This window comes from Crocuta crocuta, unplaced genomic scaffold, assembly GCF_008692635.1.
Source record: "Crocuta crocuta isolate KB4526 unplaced genomic scaffold, BGI_CrCroc_1.0 scaffold339, whole genome shotgun sequence".
NCBI classification, from domain to species: domain Eukaryota; kingdom Metazoa; phylum Chordata; class Mammalia; order Carnivora; family Hyaenidae; genus Crocuta; species Crocuta crocuta.
Genome location: NW_027530357.1, coordinates 3,598,838 through 3,618,746, shown reverse-complemented (window position 1 = coordinate 3,618,746; position 19,909 = coordinate 3,598,838). Strand labels below are relative to the sequence as shown.

The 19,909-nt window shown below is 47.6% G+C and overlaps 1 protein-coding gene across 1 annotated transcript in view; it reads left to right on the top strand.

Annotated features, from left to right (window-relative positions):
* Positions 1 to 3,843: 3,843 nt before the first annotated feature.
* SUDS3 (SIN3A corepressor complex component SDS3) overlaps positions 3,844 to 19,909 on the top strand; it is a 31,525-nt gene continuing 15,459 nt past the window's right edge. The window contains exons 1-7 of the mRNA XM_077766049.1: positions 3,844 to 4,162; positions 4,231 to 4,422; positions 5,734 to 5,803; positions 8,352 to 8,407; positions 9,945 to 10,016; positions 12,755 to 12,774; positions 13,981 to 14,137. Coding sequence (XP_077622175.1) covers positions 3,844 to 4,162; positions 4,231 to 4,422; positions 5,734 to 5,803; positions 8,352 to 8,407; positions 9,945 to 10,016; positions 12,755 to 12,774; positions 13,981 to 14,137 — 886 coding nt within the window. The remainder of the gene's footprint in view (positions 4,163 to 4,230; positions 4,423 to 5,733; positions 5,804 to 8,351; positions 8,408 to 9,944; positions 10,017 to 12,754; positions 12,775 to 13,980; positions 14,138 to 19,909) is intronic.

Below are 19,909 nucleotides of genomic sequence, written 5' to 3'. Positions count from 1 at the left end.
GGTTTTCCTGAGACGCGGAAGACCTCGCAACTTCAGTTACGCTGCTGGCCCGCCTGGGGTGCGGTCAACCTTGTTTGTGCTGCGCTGGGGTCAAAGTTCATGGCACTCCTCTGCGCCTTTGCTTTTCTTGGGAGACTCCCAGAAGCCAAGGACCCCTGGGGTTCCCAGGGACCTCCAGCGGAGAGTCTTTGAGGAGGTCCTCATTCTTCCATTATTGCTCAGCTTCCTAAGAAATTCTGCCATTGATTAATATTCATTCACCCAGGATTTGTACATAGTCCCTGGATTTAAATTGTTTCATTTCTTTGGCAAGGGAGTTGCCCTTACATTGCGTTTGACAGACGTCAGTTTAAAACTGTTGGGGAAAAAAAAATCTTTATACTGGGTGTATACTGTGAGCAATCAAGCATTCAATACTGATGGGGCCCGTTTTGGGAGGTATGAGAACAAAACTTTAGAAGTAATGTTTGTGGGTTTTGATCATCATTTTGACAGTGGGAACAGGAACTGCGGGGTAGGCTTCAGCAAGCTTAGTCAACATATTCGTTTTCAGAGCCACATATTTTAATGATTCCGAGTGAACTAATGGCCAAAGTGCAACCTGTTGGTAATCACAGACTCCCCTCACCTGCCAGGGGTAAAAGTGCATGGTGCTACTCAGAACCATTCTTTACATTTTTTGAAGCTGGATGTGTTGATTAAATCGATAAGGTTAACTGAAAACTGCTACCTTAACTCATAAACCCCAAAGTGTATGGACTTTGACAATTCATCATTTTATGACGAAATTGTTTCATTTCAGGAACAATTTGATCCTATGTGTTGTCAGATGGATACAGGACTTTGCTCTCAGGAAACTCTCCAACATTAACTCTTTTTTGGCTTTAACTCCTGCTGACAAAATTTGTGTTATAAACACTGTAGAGATTTCCCCTAGTGTTTTATTCAAAAAAATTATTTTTAATGTTTACTTATTTTTGAGCCAGAGAGACAGAGTGTGAATGGGGGAGGGGCAGGGAGAAAAGGAGACACAGAATCTGAAACAGGCCTCAGGCTCTGAACTATCAGCATAGAACCTGAAGGAGGGCTCAAACCCACCAACCATGAGATCATGACCTGAGCAGAAGTCCGGAAGTCCGATGCTTAACCGACTGAGCCACCCAGGCACCCCTCGCCTAGTGTTTTAAAATCATACTCCATTCTTGGGGTGCCTGGGTGGCTCAATCAGTTGGGTGGCTGACTTCCGACCAGGTCATGATCTCGCAGTTCGTGGGTTCGAGCCCTGCGTTGGGCTCTGTGCTGACTGCCAGCTCAGAGCCTGGAGCCTGTTTGCGATTCGTTGTCTCCCTCTCTCTCCCTCTCAGAAATAAGTAAAATGTTAAAAAAAATCATACTCCGTTCCAATTACAATGTTTCCCTTTAAATTGGGATGCTGGGATATGCAGCAAGGGCCCATGGAAAGGAGGCTCCAAGACTTCATTTAAAATTAATTCTGAGGTAGGTGCCTCCGGAGCAGTGTGACTGAGTGGCATTTTGGAAAAGGATGCAGAGAGATTTCTAGGTGGTTCTGAGGGGACTTGATTTTTATAGGCCTAGAGAAATTGTCCAAAATTACTAAACAACTTACAAAGGTTAGGTAAGACTAAAGTCATGAGAGAATTTTGACCAGGTCCTCCTCTTAAAAGAGTGTTTATTAGTTAAGAGCTCATCCTAACCAATTCTGCAGTTGGCAAAATGGATTGAAAAAATAGAGTAAGTTTTCATTATCAGTGTTCAGTTGTGTCTATTCATATAAAAAAAGAAATGCAGGACCATTAACAGATGTTATTTGCAATCAAGAAGTTAGAAAACATAAGCAAGATAAAGATTCTAGTGTCTTGAAACCAATTAGCAATGAAGTTAAATCTTTTATTTTTTGGATTCATATCAGTGAACTCTAATTTCTAAAATGTTGGTGCTTTTCTGGTCTGATTATTGCTACTGATGAAAACTTAAGTTGCTCAATATAGTTGATTACAGATAATTTAAATGTGGTCTAAAATCAGAATAGAATATGACTTCACCCTTTGGACAAGAGATATTTCTGAAAACCTAGTTTAAATATAGATGGTGGATATATAGTGAGTCCTGAGAATGACTTGTATTTAAAAAAATTTTTTTTAATGTTTATTTTTGAGAGAGAGTATGAGCTGGGGAGAGGCAGAGAGAGAGGAAGATACAGAATCCAAAGCAGGCTCCAGGCTCTGAGCCGTCAGCACGGAGCCAGATGTGGGGCTGGAATTTGCGTGCCGTGAGGCCATGACCTGAGCTGAAGTCAGCTACCCAACTGACTGAGCCACCCAGGCGCCCCAGAATGATTATTTAGAAGGAGCTTCAGAAGATTTCTGAATTCATGGAGAGACACTGCAACATTCCATTTTAGAAATTCTTGAATTTTCTTAGGAGGAAAAATCTCCTACAACAGAGCTAAGATTTTCATTACGGTAGAAAATAAGACGTGTTGGGCGCCTGGGTGGCTTAGTCGGTTAAGCGTCCGACTTTCGCTTAGGTCGTGATCTCGCGGTTCGTGGGTTCGAGCCCCGCGTCAGGCTCTGTGCTGACTGCCAGCTCAGAGCCTGGAGCCTGTTTCAGTCTGTGACTCCCTCTCTCTCTGACCCTCCCCTGCTCACGCTGTCTCTCTCTCTCCTAGAAATAAAAAAAAAAAAAGAAGTGTCGAAATAAATAGGATAAGTACATTTTTTCACTTTGAGGAGACTCTTTTGGGTCCCGTTCAGAGATGAATTTGGTCACGAAGGAGCTGAGAATCAGGATATTGCGTTCCACCCTAGCTTTTGCATCTGGGTTCAACCTTACTACTTGTAAATTACTTTTCTATGGAGACTTGGGTGTAACAATAAGGGGCAGGGTTACTTTATACAAATAAACATCTCTGGGCCATCTTCCTTAACCATTTTCTTGCTACCCACAACTAGACAAAGGACATCCTAAATTTGTTTTTAAGCAAAGCTTCTAACACAGTATCTCCTACTCAGAAGGAATCACACAAATTAATTCAAGCAGGTATTCAGCTGTCTTTGTTTTCTAAGTTTCCACACAGCATGTTCTTTACGTTAGCCTAATTAACTTCCTGCAGGCAAATATTCCACTTGTTCAGTTGAGAGTTGGTTAGCAAGTTATTGGATGGGGAAAAGAACCTTTTAAAAAATTAATATTCTAAGAAATATGAGGCAGCAGTAATGTACAGACAGTGTTTGGGTGTGATCACGTAAACAAGGCAGCCTGGATGCTGCCACTTTTTAGGCAAATGTTCTTTTCTCATCTGTAAAATCGGGAGAATACCTGATTGAGCCTACCTACACACACAGAAAAGACTCCCACGGACTGGGAAAACACCATTTTACTGACCCCAAGATGGGGTATCAGCATCCTTGTCTTTTAGGTCTCTTCAATAAAGCTCCAGTTAGGAGAGAAGCTAGGCTCTGGGGGGATAATCACGAAAATTCTAGATGTCAACGTTTCCAGACCTATAAATGGGATGGTTCACATCGTTAACCCGTTTCAATTAAAGAGACCACCTCCACCTGCCGAGCTTTCACCCCTTCTACCTCAGCTCGCAAAGGATCCTCGCTTTCGATCTGGCTCCTTGCGCCGCCTGGCGGCTACTTCTGGAAACAGAAGCGCCTTCGAGCTTCGGGGTCCTGGCTGCGGCCAGGCCTGTCCAAGGATTTGCCTAATTCCAGAGAACCTGTCTCCGCCCCTCCCCGCTACCCAGTGAGGATTTTAGGACGGCGATGAAAGGGCTGAGGTTAAGGCGAAGGGGGCAGCCCGTCCACCTCCTCGAGGATGACGGAGTCAGGCGGTTCTCGGGCAGCTCGCGACCCGGAAGTCACCGCCGGCGCGAGGTCCCCGTTGCCGAGCGCGGGCGCGCGGGGCGGAGCTTGGCGGAGACCGGGAAGGGGTCGCCGCGGCTGCCGCGGCTCCGGCTCTTNCCGGGAGGAAGTTCCCCCCGCCAGCGCTGGGGCCGCGGCCGCCGTGGGGACGTCGTCCCCTGACAGGTACGGGACGGGAGGGCTTGGGGAGCTGCAGTCAGAGTTGGCGGTCCCTTTAAGACGGCTCCTCGCCCCCAACCGTCCGTGGCGAACCTCACCTCGGGTCTTTACCGGTGGGAAGGAGAGAGAGAAAGCCTTCCGTTGGGTACGTTGAGCTCCCCTTCGCTTTTTCGTTCCCGAGGAGATCAGAGCAAAGCCCCGTGGGGCTTCCAGGTCCCGAAGTTGTCCCCCGCGACCCTCCACCCTCGGGGAGATGCTCAGCCAGCCCTACGGTGGGTCGCGCAGTGCAGGTTGAGAGTTCAGGTTGCTCCAAAGAACGGGACCTGGAATCCGCCGGATCGAGGTCTCCCTTTGGCTCCCCGAACCCAGCCATGTAAGCCTTAGCCAACTTACTGAAGCTTTCCAGCCTCAGTGTCTCCAGCTGTAATGGGGCTTTCCAGTGTCGGGGTATTAAATGAAATCTGTGCACAAAGTGCTTGACATGGTAGTAGATGTTCTCGTCACCGCGGACGCAGGCACAGGTGAAGATGGCGATTTGCTTAATGGTGCCCAGGTGTTGTGTTTTCATTTCCACGGTCTTTGCGTTACGAAGACTTCTTAGAGGCTTTTCAAACGGGGCTTTACACTTCGGTGAGCGTCAGAAATAGCGTTTTGGAGGGAATTGAGAAAGGGGGTGCTGGAGGAGAAAGGTGAAAAAAAGGACAAGGGCGGAAAAAGAGATAGACCACCGTGTGGGTGGAATATTCTGGCGCAAAATAGGGCGGTGGAGCAAAAGGTTGAACTAGCTGTCTGGAAGGTGTTTATTCATCTCACTTTGCCACATGCCTAGTACAGTGGCCGGCATAGGACAGGGATTCTGGAAAGGCCTCTTGACCGAAAGAGTAGAATGCTTTGTGGAGAACCGGATCAGCAGCAGCCTTTAAAATGGCAGACACGTGCAGATAATAAACTTGAAGCGACTAATTGCCTTTGGTTAAACTACGTTTGAACGCGCGCCTTGAGGGATTTTGAATGTGAATCACTTGTAACTGCTCCGAAGACCCACAAGGGGGAGCGGTGAAGCCAAAATTGATTTTTCCCCCCCCTCAAGTAGAGCTGTTGAAATTATGTAGACTGTTCGCTCTTCTAAGAACAATGTTTAAAATGTTCTGGGGCAGTTTGTTTATCTTGCCTCCTTTCTTTTCCCTTTAGCTGTGACTTTGAAAATATTTCAGTTGTTGGAGTTGAGTTTATTGGTTTGTGTTCTCTTTTGTGTAGACGTGATGTAAAATCTGTTAAGGGTTCAAACCGGGCATCGAGCAGAAGAGTGCGTTCCTGTTAGGTTGATTTGGAGTACTGAGCGGGGCCTGGCTGCCTGTGGTTCCCCCTCTGACAGTGTCATCTCCTTTCCCTGAGCTGCCATTGTGGCTTCTGCAGAAGTAGCAGACTTGACCGTGACTGCCAATGTCCGGTGCGCTCTGTTCCCTGGTCGTGCTTCATGTATAGGCAGCTCTTTGCATGAATCTGGCCATGTATACGTCGGAAACAGCATTTTCTTTCCTGCAGTAACTGTAATATTTTCCACTGATGGCTTCTTGCACAGGCCTGCATTCATTTTGTTGAAGGTTAAGTGTAACCGTGTCCGGTGATGCCAGCTTTGTGAACTGTTGACTTTAACAGACTTTCTTTCCTTGATTTTACTTAGACACTGAAGATGCTAGTGAAACTGACCTGGCGAAGCACGATGAAGAAGACTACGTAGAAATGAAGGAACAGTGAGTATAAGTCTTCTGCTTCTTGTGTGGAATACAGGATTCACCAGGAAATCTTTATATAGTGATGTCGTGTGTATGGTTTTGACCATGGAGCTTCCAAAGACCCTGTGTATGTGCATAATTTCCCCCTTTAAATTTGTCCTATTTCGTCAGTCCTCCTATTAAGAGTCTTTTGCGGGTTGGCTAGGAAGAACCTTGAGGGAAATGGGCCATGTAGCAGGAGAGAATGGTTTTCAGTGTCTTCATTTTTTTTTTTTTCCAAAATAAATTTTTTTAAAGTTTGTTTTTGAGAGAGAGGGCGGGGGAGGGGCAGAGAGAGGGAGACACAGAATCTGAAGCAGGCAGGCTCCAGGCTCCTAGCCGTCCTCACAGAGCCCAGTGCGAGGCTCGAACCCACGAACATTATGACCTGAGCTGAAGTTGGATGCTTAACCGTCTGAGCCACCCAGGTGCCCCCCCCCTTTTTTTTTTTAAATGGGAAAACCATAACTCCGGGTCAAGGGTGTGTCCTACCTATTTGGTTCTCAGGGGACTCCACCGAGAGCTGAAGGTGTGCAGGGGCCCTGGAGAGCACGGCTCCTGACTCGCTCCAGTGTTCTTTCCACTTGTCCCGTCTCCACCCTCAGGCCTCTGAATGTGCCCAGAGAAACTGAGACCACTCGTTTTAATGCAAACACAGATGGAAGACTGCATAAAATATACTCCATAAGTGTTTGTTGAATGTATTTTGAGGATTTTGATTTGACTTCAGATTCTTTATCTTTAAACCAGATGATCCACATTCGGTTTTTTTATAGATCCCATTTGCACATGGTTCGTGACCATCCTCTGGATTCTGTTATCCTTTTCAAGCTTTGGAGCCCAAAGGGGTAACTCAGCTAAATTCCACCCACCCATGCTGAATAAAGAAGGATTACTTTTTTTTTTTAATGTTTGTTTATTTTGAGAAAGAGACCACGTGCGCTGTGCCTGCTTTTTATTTTTATTCTCATCAGGCTTTTTACTGATTTATCTTGAACCATTTTCACCTTGAACCATATCAGTCAGTTTAGTGTACCTTTTCTTTTCCCAAATCTACATTTATCTTGCTTGTATTTGCAGTCTCTTAATATTCCCTTTCAAAGATGGACTCAGAATTCAAAGGCATTTGACTTTACTGCGCTCTGTGGTGGAAAATTTAATACACTGGGCTCCAAATACTTATTGTGTGCAGTTTACACATTTGTTTCTTATAGTCCTATTTAAGTATTCCTTTGAGATCCTAGTTTAATTAGTGTGCCTCTTAATATTGGTTACAGGGGCTGCCTGGGTGGCTTAGTTGGTTCAGCGTCCGACTTCAGCTCAGGTCATGATCTTATGGTTCACGAGTTCAAGCCCCACATCTGGCTGGCTGTTTTCAGCACAGAGCCTGCTTCAGATGCTTTATCGCCCTCTCTCTCTGCCCCTCTGTTACTCGCTCATGCTCTCTCTCAAAAATAAACATTTGAAATCTGTTGGATACAGAAACATTTTTGAATAAAACTGAATGCCTTGTATGATTCAAGGTGAGCATTGAGAGTACATCAGAATTCTCCTTGATCTTTTGATCAGATCTCCTGTGGAATCCCCGGATTCTGTTTCACCCTTCCCTCAGCCTATACAAATAGTGGGGTTGTATTTACCCCTTATGTGAGCAATCAAAAAGTTAGTGTGCTTGTTCTCTGTTGGTTGCAGGTCTTGTTTTGTCACTGTCAAAGTGGTGGGTGTTTTTCAGATAGAAGCAAAAATACTGTTGAAATAGGATTTACTTGTGGAATCCACCATTCAAACAGACTTGCCAGAGGGAATAATTGCCTTTAATCCATGTGGTGTGAGGGGGAAGAAATAACTGAGGTGTGTGCTCTGTGTTCTTACCCGGCTGGGGCTGTGGACAAATCCTGTGTATTAACTGTTACTAAATTCTTGTTATTTCTCTGATCAGGAAAGGGTAGTACTTTTAAAAGTGAAACGAAGGTTTATTAACTTGGTGCTATGCCGACTATGTTATCTACATAGAAAAGGCATGATCTTTTTTGAAACTTCTAACGTAATTGTATGGTTGGTAGAAGGGCCGTGTTTAGGCCTTTGCTGCATTTGTATATTTATACTTCCATATCCATAAGAAAATGGCATCACACTTTCAATTTCTAACTTCTCGCCTGTTTGTTGTTGCTTATTAAATTTTGTGTGTCTTCATATTTGTGGGTTTCAGACTGATTCTCTAAAGGTGGGATAGAGAACACAGGAGACTGCAACACTGAGTTAGGATTCAGAAACACAGAATCCTTGTCCCTTTCTGATCCCGTTAGCTGCTGGTACCTTTNAACCCACGGACTGGGAGATCACGACCTGAGCCGAAGTCGGACGCTTAACCGACTGAGCCACCCAGGCACCCCAGTCTTCTTTGTTTCTTAAAGGACATTAATAACATTCTCATAGGAACCCAGGTAATTCCTACGTGTAGATTATTTTGGAATCGAGTATTGAATGTTTTTTGTCTTCCAGGGTGACTTTTTCTTTCTTTAAACAGGATGTACCAGGATAAACTGGCTTCTCTCAAGAGACAGCTGCAACAACTTCAGGAAGGTTGGTGTGTGGTTTAACCCTTCATTTCTAAGTGTGCTTAGTATTGGAAACTTTGGAAATTTTTCGCTCCTGCTGTGGGAGTGATTTAAAATTTGGTCTGGCTGATTTTAGCTGTCAGTTTTGCTAACTTCTGTCAGTAAAGTAATTTTCACTTTTTCAAAATCTCAGACCCTTTGGAAGAGCATGAGCTAAAAAACATTGTGTGCCTAAAGCTAGACATTTTTAGGAGACGTTGTTACCAAAGAATACACGAAATGATGCATTTCTTTCTAAACGAATTGCTGGTGAATGGTGGGCCATCCTTGTCGTGTTTTCTCGTGTTTACTGGGTGAATTAGAAGTGGTTGTATCTTGTTTAGTGCTGTTTCCTGCTGAAGACAGTCCAGCATCAGGTAAGAGCATAGGCTCTCAGGTGCCATCGTGGGCTTGAAGCCCAGCTTCACTGCCTTCTGGAAATGAGACCGTGGGCACACCACTTTCTCCCTTTTTTTTTTTTTTTTTTTTTTTTTAAATTTCTAGGAGAGAGAGAGAGACAGCGTGAGCAGGGGAGGGTCAGAGAGAGAGGGAGTCACAGACTGAAACAGGCTCCAGGCTCTGAGCTGGCAGTCAGCACAGAGCCCGACGCGGGGCCTGAACCCACGAACCGCGAGATCATGACCCAAGTGAAAGTCGGACGCTTAACCGACTAAGCCACCCAGGCGCCCCAACTTTCTCTTGTTTAAAATTGTTTTCCAGTCTTCACAAGGCAGAAGGTGGAAGTAGATGAGATTACCCACGAGGGAGGACTAGCACTGTGGGGAGCAGGGTGGGACGAGATAAACTCTCCAGCACGTCTGTAGGCATACCTGGCATGGCTGAGCGAGAGATTTTGAAAATGGTGCCATTAACACACCCTGCTAGTACGTCACGAACGGGAAATGCTTTGCAAGATAAGAGTGACCGAGTAATTGGCTGCTTTGGGGAAAAGCAATGACAGGAGGAGACATTTGGTGAAAAACTATCCCCGAGCTATCCAGAATTGTTCCCGGCCACGTGTGGCTATTTAAATTTAACTGAAATTAATAATTCCGTTGCTCAGTTGCTCTAGCTACATTCCAGGTGATCGGTAGCCACATATGACTGGTGGCAGCCATACTGGACCCTGCAACAGGGGACGTCCCCACCATTGTGCAAAAGGTTCTCCTGGATGGTCTCTGCTGAAAGTTCTAGACCTTACTGAGGAAGAATGAGCCTTTTTCAGGAGAGGGAGGCCCATTGACTCTAACTGTGGCAGCAGGTGATCAGAATCATTTGAAGCCCGCACCTTTCCACTTCCTCTCACTTGCTAGAGAGTCTTAATCCACTAGGTGGGGTGATTTCTGTTGTTGGCCTTGGTTGAGAACCAGAGTCCAGTTAGCTCTATTTGTGCCTTTCCTTGGTTTGTGTTTTACTTTGATGTTATTAAAACTGTCACTGCTGGTACCGTAGAATAATTTTAGGAACTGAAATGTAAAGCAGATCTTCAAAGTAACGTTTTATTTTGTAAATCTCAAAATCAGGTACATTGCAGGAATATCAGAAGAGGATGAAAAAACTCGATCAGCAGTACAAAGAGAGGATCCGAAATGCAGGTGAGACTCTGTCTTGGAAGTAAGTCAGCTTCAGGCATTCCTCCTCTGGCTGATTACCGACGTAACGTGGTTGTGAGAGCTGCTGCCCATCATGGCCCTCTGAGAACCCTCAGATGGGGAGGAGGGCTGGGGCCTGGGGGGGTGGGGCTCCAGAGCTACAGGTGAGGAGAGCTGGTTCCACTTTTTCCAGTGGCCAATCCAGCTTATTCGCTGTGGCTCCTCGGGTCAGTTGTGCTCCCTGGTGCCCCCAGGTGGCTTCTTGTCGTAAGTTATGCTCGCTGGGGCCCCAGGTTAGGCGGTCTTGCCCTCTCTGTCTCCCATCTGTACAGCTGGCCGAAAGGACCATCAGAGCAGCTGACACAGGAAAGAATTGTAGCTTGTTTCACTCATTTCTAGTTTGCTTCTTTTGGCGTTCTCTGCTCTGGTGTTTTCCCCTTGAGTGTTAGAAGCATTTAGGGGAAGGGTGTGCCTTGTGTTGTTACAGTACACAGTGTGTTCATTCAGTAAGAATTTGTGGAGCACCTGCTACATCCAAGCTCAGAGCACAGTGAATTAGTGGAACACCATGTCCTTGACTTTAGGAAATTTCATTGACAGAAGACATCCAAACGTGGATAAGTTAAGGAACATTCTGAGTCAATAAAGAATCATGCAAAAAGTAAGATGTGATGATTGTTCGTTGCATGTAAACACAAATTCCTGGTCTCACGGGAAATGTTTTGTAAGCATTTGATTTTGAACGCCCACCTGGTGCCTGTTCTCGTGGGGGGGGTGCTCACGCTGCGTCTGCAGATGCCGTCTGGGTGCCACTCCTCAGGCCACTGTCCGTTGCTTTCTTTTCTGTTGTCTTTCTTACTGTTCCCTCTCTCCAGGGAGTAGCTGTCTTGTGTACACCAGCAGGCGGAGGGGAGGGGTGTGGGAGGCACTGGGAAAATGGAAGTATAGCCATCAGCCGCCTGCGCGCCCACATCCCGCCTGCCGCTGAGGTTACTCCCACTGCACTCTGAGTCCCTGAGGCATCTCCTTGGGACATCTTTGGGATCCTCAGCCCTCTTCCCAGTGTTCCCCATTTGCAGGGGTGAGGCCCTAGGGCTAGGTCTTCGTCCCTGCACTTTAGGTCTTGAGCCTGTAAGCAGATATTTTGCTCTTAGAGCCCCAGTTTCTCCATCTATCTATGGGGGGAATGTGAATACCTCAGGAAATTGGTTTAAGATACAAGTAAGGAAAGTAATGGATTGAGCCATTTTTCTGAAGCTAGAACTGCAGTGTACGCGTTGAGCTATTTTCCTTAATTCCACTTCCAACCCTGTCCTGTGTGCCCTTTCAGAAACATTCTCTCCCCTGCCCCCAGATCCACCCGCGGAAGAGCTCCCACGTCAGTCCCAGCTGGAGCCTTAAAGAGCACATTCTGTGCAGAGATAATCCTACAGCAGCCAGCTCCGAACCGAGAGCCGGTGCAGGTGTGCTCTCTGAGATGGCGCGTACCCGCCGTGTCAGGTGGTTCGTGCGTCTAAAGCAGTTGTGGGGCCGGCACGTTGGGCTGGGCGTGCTTGGGCTCCGTGCTCAGTGATCCCAGGACCAAAGTGGTCAGGACCTCTGGAGGGGTTAGAAAATAATGAGTGGCTTGTCCCTTTCCTCATTAATTTTTTTAATTTTAAATACTTTAAGTAGGCTCCACACACGGCGTGGGGCTGGAACTCACAGCCTTGAGATTGAGTCGTGTGCTCCACTGACTGAGCCAGCCAGGCATCCCTCTTCATTTAAACTTCGTATTCAATATGTATTGAGGTCTGAGTTCGTAATCTGGAGCCCTGAAACTCAGAATTCTAGATTACGTGTGGATGTGCGCAGATGCTTTTTTATGGGCACGCAGGTCTATAGCGTTTGTCATGTTCACGAAGGCGGCCATGATCAGATGTGAATAGCACCCCTGGAATTGTTGGTTCACTCACAGTCTTTGTGACCTGGGCAGCAGCCCAGAAAAGATCACCCAGAAAAGATTAGATGCCGTGGACCTGTTTTGTTCAAAGGGCTGGCTCTCTAGAGGGCCTTCTAACCTAGCCGTGGGGGGAGCTGCTGGGTAAACCGTTGCTAATGGCCCGGCACGTAGTAGGTGNGGTGGTAAGTGAAGGTTCCTCAGCAAAGGCTGAGGGGAGCTGCCTCGTGTGGGGGGCTGCATTCGATCCGGAGCTTGGAAGTGCGTCAGAGAGACCCACAGGGCATTGCTCTGGAGGCACAGCCACACACATGGGCATGATGGCCTGTGAAGGGAGCCCAGAAGGGCTCAGAACCTCTGCCTCTGAGTTCTCGGGGATGTCCTTCCTTGCCGCCCAGAGCCCTTCTCACTTTAGAAACCTCAGTGATGATTCTGTTTCTGGAGAAGCAGCCTTGTTCCTTCCTGCGCCGCCCTGCCCTATAGGACTGTGGGAGGGAATGTACGCAGTGAAAGGAGGGATGACTTTCAGTTTTATTTTGCAGGGTAGTTTGGTTCCCGCTGCTTGATTTTGCCCTTGGGCAGAACTGCCAGAAGGGATTCTGTTCAGGGCCAGATTTTAACTAGATGCGAGAGCTTCTGCATCCTTCCCCTTCATGTAGATCAACACTTTACTGATGGAAACAGTTGCTCTGTGTAACGGTGCTTTCAGAAAGCAATTACTGCTTCTAAATGAGTCCTACCATCACTGTTTGCAAGGGTGACATAGCCTAGCGAATCTAACTGCACGTTTTCTCTCTTTCAGAACTCTTCCTCCAGCTGGAAGTAAGTCCCTTGGATCATCTGGGTTTGCAGGCCCTCCCTGAGACTGGAGTCTTGGTCTCCAAATCTGGAGAACCTTTCCTTCTGTCACCAAATGGCTAGTTGAAAAGCCCCCAACTGCAAGCCTTCATCACGGCTGAGTGTGGCCAGAGGACATTTTGGGTCTCCATTTAGAAATTCCTGTCTGTTGGTTTATAGATTGGGCAGCTTCTGCTTATCACGGGATGAGGGGGTGCTCTCACCCCACTGCTTTCTTGTTGACTTTCATCTCCTGTTAAAGCCATCTGGGAGTGTGTCTAAGTTTCAACGGTCTAATAATTTGTTACATAGCTCCTTATGCAACCCAGTTTCTGAAGCGGCTCAGGGGTTCAGATTTACAGTAGAAATGCTCTAGGTCAGTAGGAAAGGCGGACTTAACATTTTTCCTTTCCTTCAGCAGACATCTGAGGGTTGGTTCTTTGTGGAGCACAGGGCTGTGGGACAGAGCTGAGAGCCTGAATGATGATGATCTGTTCCTGGGTTGTATGTGTGGGGGAAGTCCTGGCTTTGTGAGATCTGCACGCGAGTGTGAGGTCGTGGTTTAACAGAGCCGTGTTATCAGAAACCGTTTCACTACTGAAGTCAGTGGAGCACATGTAGTTACAGCCTGCAGGATTACGTGATCCACAGCCGTAGCCCACCATAAGCTCCCTTGTTCGTCCCCTAATATAATGGTGAGACCTAAAAAGTGAACACTTTTAAATTTAGTATTCAGTGTTTGAGTGCTTGAGAGTTCAGGTACCTAAAGAATGATCTGATAACCTAGTTGATTTTATCTTGGTATAAACATCAACAAATCTAGTAACTCTTGTCATTTTCACTCCGTGTGTTTATTTTATCCAGAACGTACTTTTTTCCTGAGATATTATGGCTTTAAAAGAATTTATTATCTGTGAGAATCTTTAAGTTTTACTTGAAGCTACAAGCCATTCGATATAAAATGTAAAAGAGAGGAAATAGCTGAGTAGCAAGTGAAGTATTATGCTCGTAGTCTGGTCAGAGTTGTATAGTTCGATTTTATCCACTCGTTGGAGAACTTACAGACACCCGCTACTGCTCATGCGTGTGGGTGCAGCTAAGGCCGTGTTTCCCAGGGAGGTGTCTTCTAGGCTCCCTCGTGCAGAACTGGGCTTAGAGCTGGAGCCTGAGCCTCGGTTTCTCTTTGCATAGACTGAACAGGTGGAAAGAAACTACATTAAAGAAAAGAAGGCTGCAGTGAAAGAATTCGAAGACAAGAAGGTGGAGCTGAAAGAGAACTTGATTGCTGAGTTGGAAGAGAAGAAGAAAATGATTGAAAATGAAAAGCTGACGATGGAGCTGACTGGAGGTACGAAGGCGCCACAGGGCAGGGTCTGGGGGTGGGGGGTCACAGTCCCTCTTCTGTCTCACCGCAGCTCCTCCTCTAGGCAGCGAGCCGAAAGGGGGTGGGCTTTGGCATGATGGCTCAGACTTCCAGCTCTGTCTCATACTGGCTTTGTGACTTTGGTCGGGACACCGAATGTCCCTGAGCCTCTTTCCCATCTGTAAACTGGGGCTGATCAGACCTTGTCTCACGGGATTGTGGTTAGAGATGTGAGTGCCTAGCACAGTGCCCTGTGTGTCTCAGGCATTCAGCAAATGGCAGCCCTTTAGTAGTAGTGTATGCTTTATTTAATTTAATTCCTGGGTCAGCCACATGTCTTCTTTATATTCATGAATTACTTACCCAGCTCCCTCTGATGGTGGGAATCTCTCTTTCAGTCCACCTTAATTACAGGAAAGTCAGGTGTCTTCTTCTGACCTACATATGAGAACAGAGGCGTTCGGCTGTATCATCTGTGCTCTTAGATCCCTTCCCCAGGTGTTACTGTGAACATTTCAGAAAGAGTTGGTACAAAGTTGGCAGGAGTAGCCAAAGTGAACTAGTTTCCTGTGAAGGTAGTGAAGTTATGTGAGACCCTGAGCCAATCCCGCCCTTGCCTTCTAGGCTTCAGTAATCCGCATACGGGAACTCAGCAGGCTGTGGGTCTGTGGAAGGGAGAAGCAGCATGGGCTGACTGTCGCCATGTGTAGACTGAGGAAGCCTCAGATACAGGGCGGGAATTGGCTTGAACTAGATATTTTGGAATTTGGAAGAATTTCTGTCAGCAAATATTGCAAGACAAGTCAGTGGTGAGTTCGTCACCTGGATGGGTGAGGGGCATGCCTTCTGCACACCCCAGATTCCACTCTTCTCATGTACAGAAGGTTTGGGGGCTCTGGTGTGTCTGACTTTAGTAGGGGTCTATCAGAAGTCTGTTGTTTTCATGTTAAATTCTGGGGGTGGAGTTTAGAAGTAACAAGTAGTATTTCTCCTTCTGTATTTCTGGTGCTGTGGCGCTTCAATAGATATAAACTTCTGGCCCCAACCCCTATGGTACACCCATGAGAATGTGGTGTGTCTGAAGTGAGCGTCTGAATCTTCAGAAATCTCTCCTCTGGTACACTTCCCTCACTGAAAGACTTGGCAGAAGGAGTTCTGTCTTTGAAGGCCTCTGAAAGCAGCTCAGAAATGTGTTTTTGGTAAGAATGCATGCTAAAATGGCTTCTTCAGACAGCACCGCCTAATTATGGACGTGCTTTGTTGGTTGGACCCCTGTGTTTCTGTGTTCGGTGCAGTTTGCCTGTTTTCTGACCCGTATACCATTTTCTTTGACGGTGGCTTCTGGCATTGATGCCTCATCGCTCTCTGCTAGAGCCACCAGATGTTTGCGAGTCTTCATGAGGCTGGTGGGAAATCGCGTCAGTTTATAGCTGCTCCCTTTCCATCTGCAGGGAAGGATAGCATCACCTTACCTGTGATTTGGCATCCTGATTATTGACGAGCTGTAGACATTGTTTGGCCAGGCCGTTTTGCAGCCAGAATCTTAACTGGGACAGGAGGTGTCCCCAGTGAGTTGAGACTGAGCCTGCCAGGGCAGAAAAGACAAATAAATGCGGGGAAGTCATTTGTAATGCAGTAAAATAGATTGCACAAGTGCTTAAAGCCAGCCATGGGCACTAAAGCTACCGATGTCCTTCCTCAAGCCGTTTGGTACCCTTGGCGTGGAAGAGCCCTGCCAAGGTAATGATAGAGCGTCGGAAGGAAAGGCAGTGGAGCTAGAAGGATAATTAGCATGCCCACAGATGGTGCCGGTGTGGTGCTGGGTGAAGGGCCTCCTCTCCCTTGTCTCATCGAGTGACGCGTTTCACCTCTGTGGGTTGATGCCTGGTGTCTGCGTTGGCTGGCTCTGCCCGGAAAAGATGGTGTTTAAAGTCTCCTCTTCCGGTCCAACGTGAAGATCTCTTGAAAAACAGCTGGAATGAGAGGCTGATGGGAAACTTGGACCAAATAACCTGTTGGGAACAGGGAGAGCCAGTGACCTGCTCTGCCTGAACAGGCCTGGAGGCTTTGCAGACTCCGCGGGGCTAAGGGGGGGGTTGTCCACTGCCCACGCCGCTCTGAAAGAACTTAGGAGAGCTGGGTGTGCGGGCGGAAGCCGGGACAGACCTTGGATGGATCAGCGCCTCCAGCTGGGCTGTGTGCGTGAGCCACCTGGGGTCTCGATGAATGCAGCTGCTGCTTCAGGGAGGGCTGGGGATGGGGGCTGCGATCCTGCACTTCGAACTGCCTCCCGGGGGCTGCTGATGCGGTTGGCTGGACCACACTTGAGTAGTGAGGATGTATAAATGGAATTATCTGAGCGTGAGTTTTCTCTGCAGTTGAGGCCAAGGTTATGAGTAACTAATCAGTGAGAATTTAAAGAGCTTTAAAATGTGGGGTGCTTGATCATTTTTCATCCATTTGTCCTCTTCCTGTCTTGAGGATAGCAGCCTTTTCTCCTTAACAGCCTATCTCCTTGGTCTCAACAGCCCACCAACTGCTACTTCATTTTCTTTTGTAAATTTTTGCCTCCCCAGGGGGCATCTTCCAACCCTCAGGCCCCTGTGGATGCTCCTTGTGACCTCATTAAGCCTGTGAGTTTCCTTTAGAAGATAACTGGATTCGTAGGTGAAGCCATGGATACTTAACAATATTAAAGTCATAATTACAGTATCAAAGTATGCTAAAGTACTGTTTCCTGAGTATGTACACAGAGGCAGGTATTACATAAAAGCACTGGACTCCCTCATTAGGCTGACAGATGTGGATGAATCCTGGCCCTCTCCCGAACGTGGTTCTCTGGTGGGTTTTCTCCTTTGGGAAGGAGATGGGAGAGACTGCTTCGGAGGTTTGGTGTGAAGATCGGATGAGATAATGCCTAGGAGGTGCTTCAGAGTGTGGCTGGCACACCAAGTGAGCACTTAGGGATCGGGAAGTTGTAGCTCTCTTCAGTTCCGGCAGCTCCCTTCACCCTTCGATGGACTTGGCAAAGACACCTCGGGGCAACGGCACTTGCTCAGAGTGCCCTGGTGTGATCATGCTTACGTCAGAATTGGTCTCAACCACCACGTTCTACCGACTTCCTAGTGGAAATGCTGTGGATTCACGTGGTGCTGAGTGGTTCATGCGGCGAGGCTAATATTGCCCCTCAAGGAGCTGTATTCTGATAGTTACAGGGCTGACACCGCTTCTCTGTCCTGCCCGGACTAAGGTGGTGTCTCCAAGTGCAGGCTCCTAAATGAAGGTAAAGATTTGTCAGGCTTGTTAGAATTGTAAAACCTGCCAAGGCACGTGTATGTGGTTGTACTGATGCGGGCGTGGTTCCATGCCGTGAGGAGCAGGTGCCAGGAGGCAGGGAACCTTGGAAGCCCAGGCAAGGAGACCAGGCCTCACACAGTATCTGGGCACGGAGAATGGAAGAGGCGACCTGGGCTTTGGGTGGAGCGGGCTTGTTGCCGAGACGTTCCTTATTGGTGCTGCCCTTGTGGGATCCAGGTGTTGGGTGGGTGGTTAAGGGTGCAGAGGAGGCTTGATTAGTTCACACCGTCCCTGTGCTCTGGGCAGCTTTGGCCTAAGGGAGATTGGCCTGAAGGGAGATTCCCTTCATTCCTACCCTGGTTGGTGGGTCACCGAAAACCTGATTTTTCTCTTCCTGCCCCCATCTCCTTGAGTTGTGATGCTGATGAGCCTGCCAGCTCCCTGGAGAGGGACCATCCGGGTCCGTCGGACTTTGCTCTGGGCCCCTCTGCTTGCCCCACGTTGCGCTGCCCCCAGTTTGTAGCTAGCCTGTTACATGGTTACCCTGCAGGGCTTTTTCTGCCACTTGACGTTCTTTTTCTTGAGGATATTCCTTTGAATCACTGCAACTGCTGTGTTTTCAATGGCTAAACAAGCATGGGTTTGTTTTTAACAGTTAAAGTATGTTCCAGTGAAGTTTTTACTGCATTTACAGGCTGTAGGCAGGTGAGCTGTTGGAGTGAATGACAAGGCCCAGAGAAGTAAGGAACCCAAAGGCCAGCAGGGAAGTGGTAATTGTATGGTAATTGCAGGTAATTAGTGTTATCAGGAATCTCAGTTGGGACTGGTGCTGTAACGGCTCTGCCCAGGCCTGATTGAGCCTCTCTCCCGCTCTTCGCCAGTGTACCCAGCGCTACCCGCAGAGCGCCTGTATCCATGGGCCGTTTCCGCTCTCCTTGCTGGCGACTACAGCAGGGGGAGTTACGCTGTTAAGGTCCCGTGGACGAGGTGGTTTGCGGAGGAGCTGCGCACCTGGTCTCCCTGGTCCGGTGTTTCTGCCTCTGGTGTGTTTGGTGTTCGGTCAGATGACAGACAGCATTGCCATGGAAGCGAACCTGCGAAGGGTCCCAGCTGTTCTGAGAGGCTTTCTGCTCGAAGCCAGTTAGAGTAGTATTGGGCTCGTTGAGAGGAAGACCGGGTTCCTGCTCAGGTGCCGTCTCCAGGCTGCCGCGCTCCAGCGACTGAGGGTCACTTCCGGAAGTCTCATTTTTATGGTGTACCCACATTGAGCCCCTTGGGCCTCTTCCTGGCCAAACTCCCAGGAGACTGATATTACAAACTCAGTGTGTCAGGCTGTTGCTTCTCGTGAGCAGTGGATCATCCCGGTGGATTCAGACCAGGTCACTCAGATATCCTTCTCCTCTGTGAAAAACCTAGCTTAGAAGGTTGGAGCAAAGTCAGTGGGGTCCGTAACGCGCTGTAGCTTTGGGGCTACAGCACATGTACTTCCACGTTGATCTTTTCCATGAGTCCCGTCTTCCGCTGGCCAGGCCTGCTCCCCGTTCATCCTTCTGGACAGTGGTGGGGATGGGCTAATACATCTTAGGGGCTTTTTCGGAGCACTTTCCTTCTGCTGAAGCAGTCTTTTGTATAAAAATTGATTAGGTTATTGTGGTGAATAGGCTAATAAAATGGATTGATTTTTTTCGCTCTTTCATAAGAATTTGATTATATTTTCTGACTTGTGAGTGATACAGTTAGGATTTTCTGAGCTTATTGGCCATGATTAGACTGGTTTATTCCCACGTTCTCTCAGCTGTGCCTTTACTTGGTTCATTTCCATCATGTATGGCTCACCGTCCCACTCCCCAGTCCTGGCAGCCCAAAGGGCAGGGCACACTTGGCCCATTGTCCTCGGCGGATGGACCATTCCTTGGTATCCACGCGCTAAGTGCTCCTTCTCTAGTGTTCTTTGGGTTGGTGAGTGCCCTTCACACCCCACAGCTGACATCAGTTGTCTTCAAGTATGTAACTTCTGTTTCATTCAGCTGTTTGTACCTTGACTTTAAAAAAAATTTTTTTTAATGTATGTTTTTGAGAGGGAGAGTGAGCACAAGCTGGGGGAGGGGCAGAGAGAGAAGGAGACCCAGAATCCGAAGCAGCTCCAGGCTCCGAGCTGTCAGCACAGAGCCTGATGTGGGGCTTGAACTCATGAACTCACCAACTGCAACATCATGACCTGAGCTGAAGTCGGACGCGCCCTCGTACCTTGACTTTTTGGAAAGATTTTTGTACAGTGCTTTTCCTGGCTGTAGATGCCGTAGTGAAAACTAGCAGTGATTGAACTCTTGTGACGCAAGGCACCCTGTTTAGGGCTTTACTTGTATCATCTCACTCTCACAGCGTCCTGTGAGGAAAGTATTACTGCTAATTCCACGTTCTAGATGAAGTAACGGGAGACAGGATTTACGTAGCCTGGGA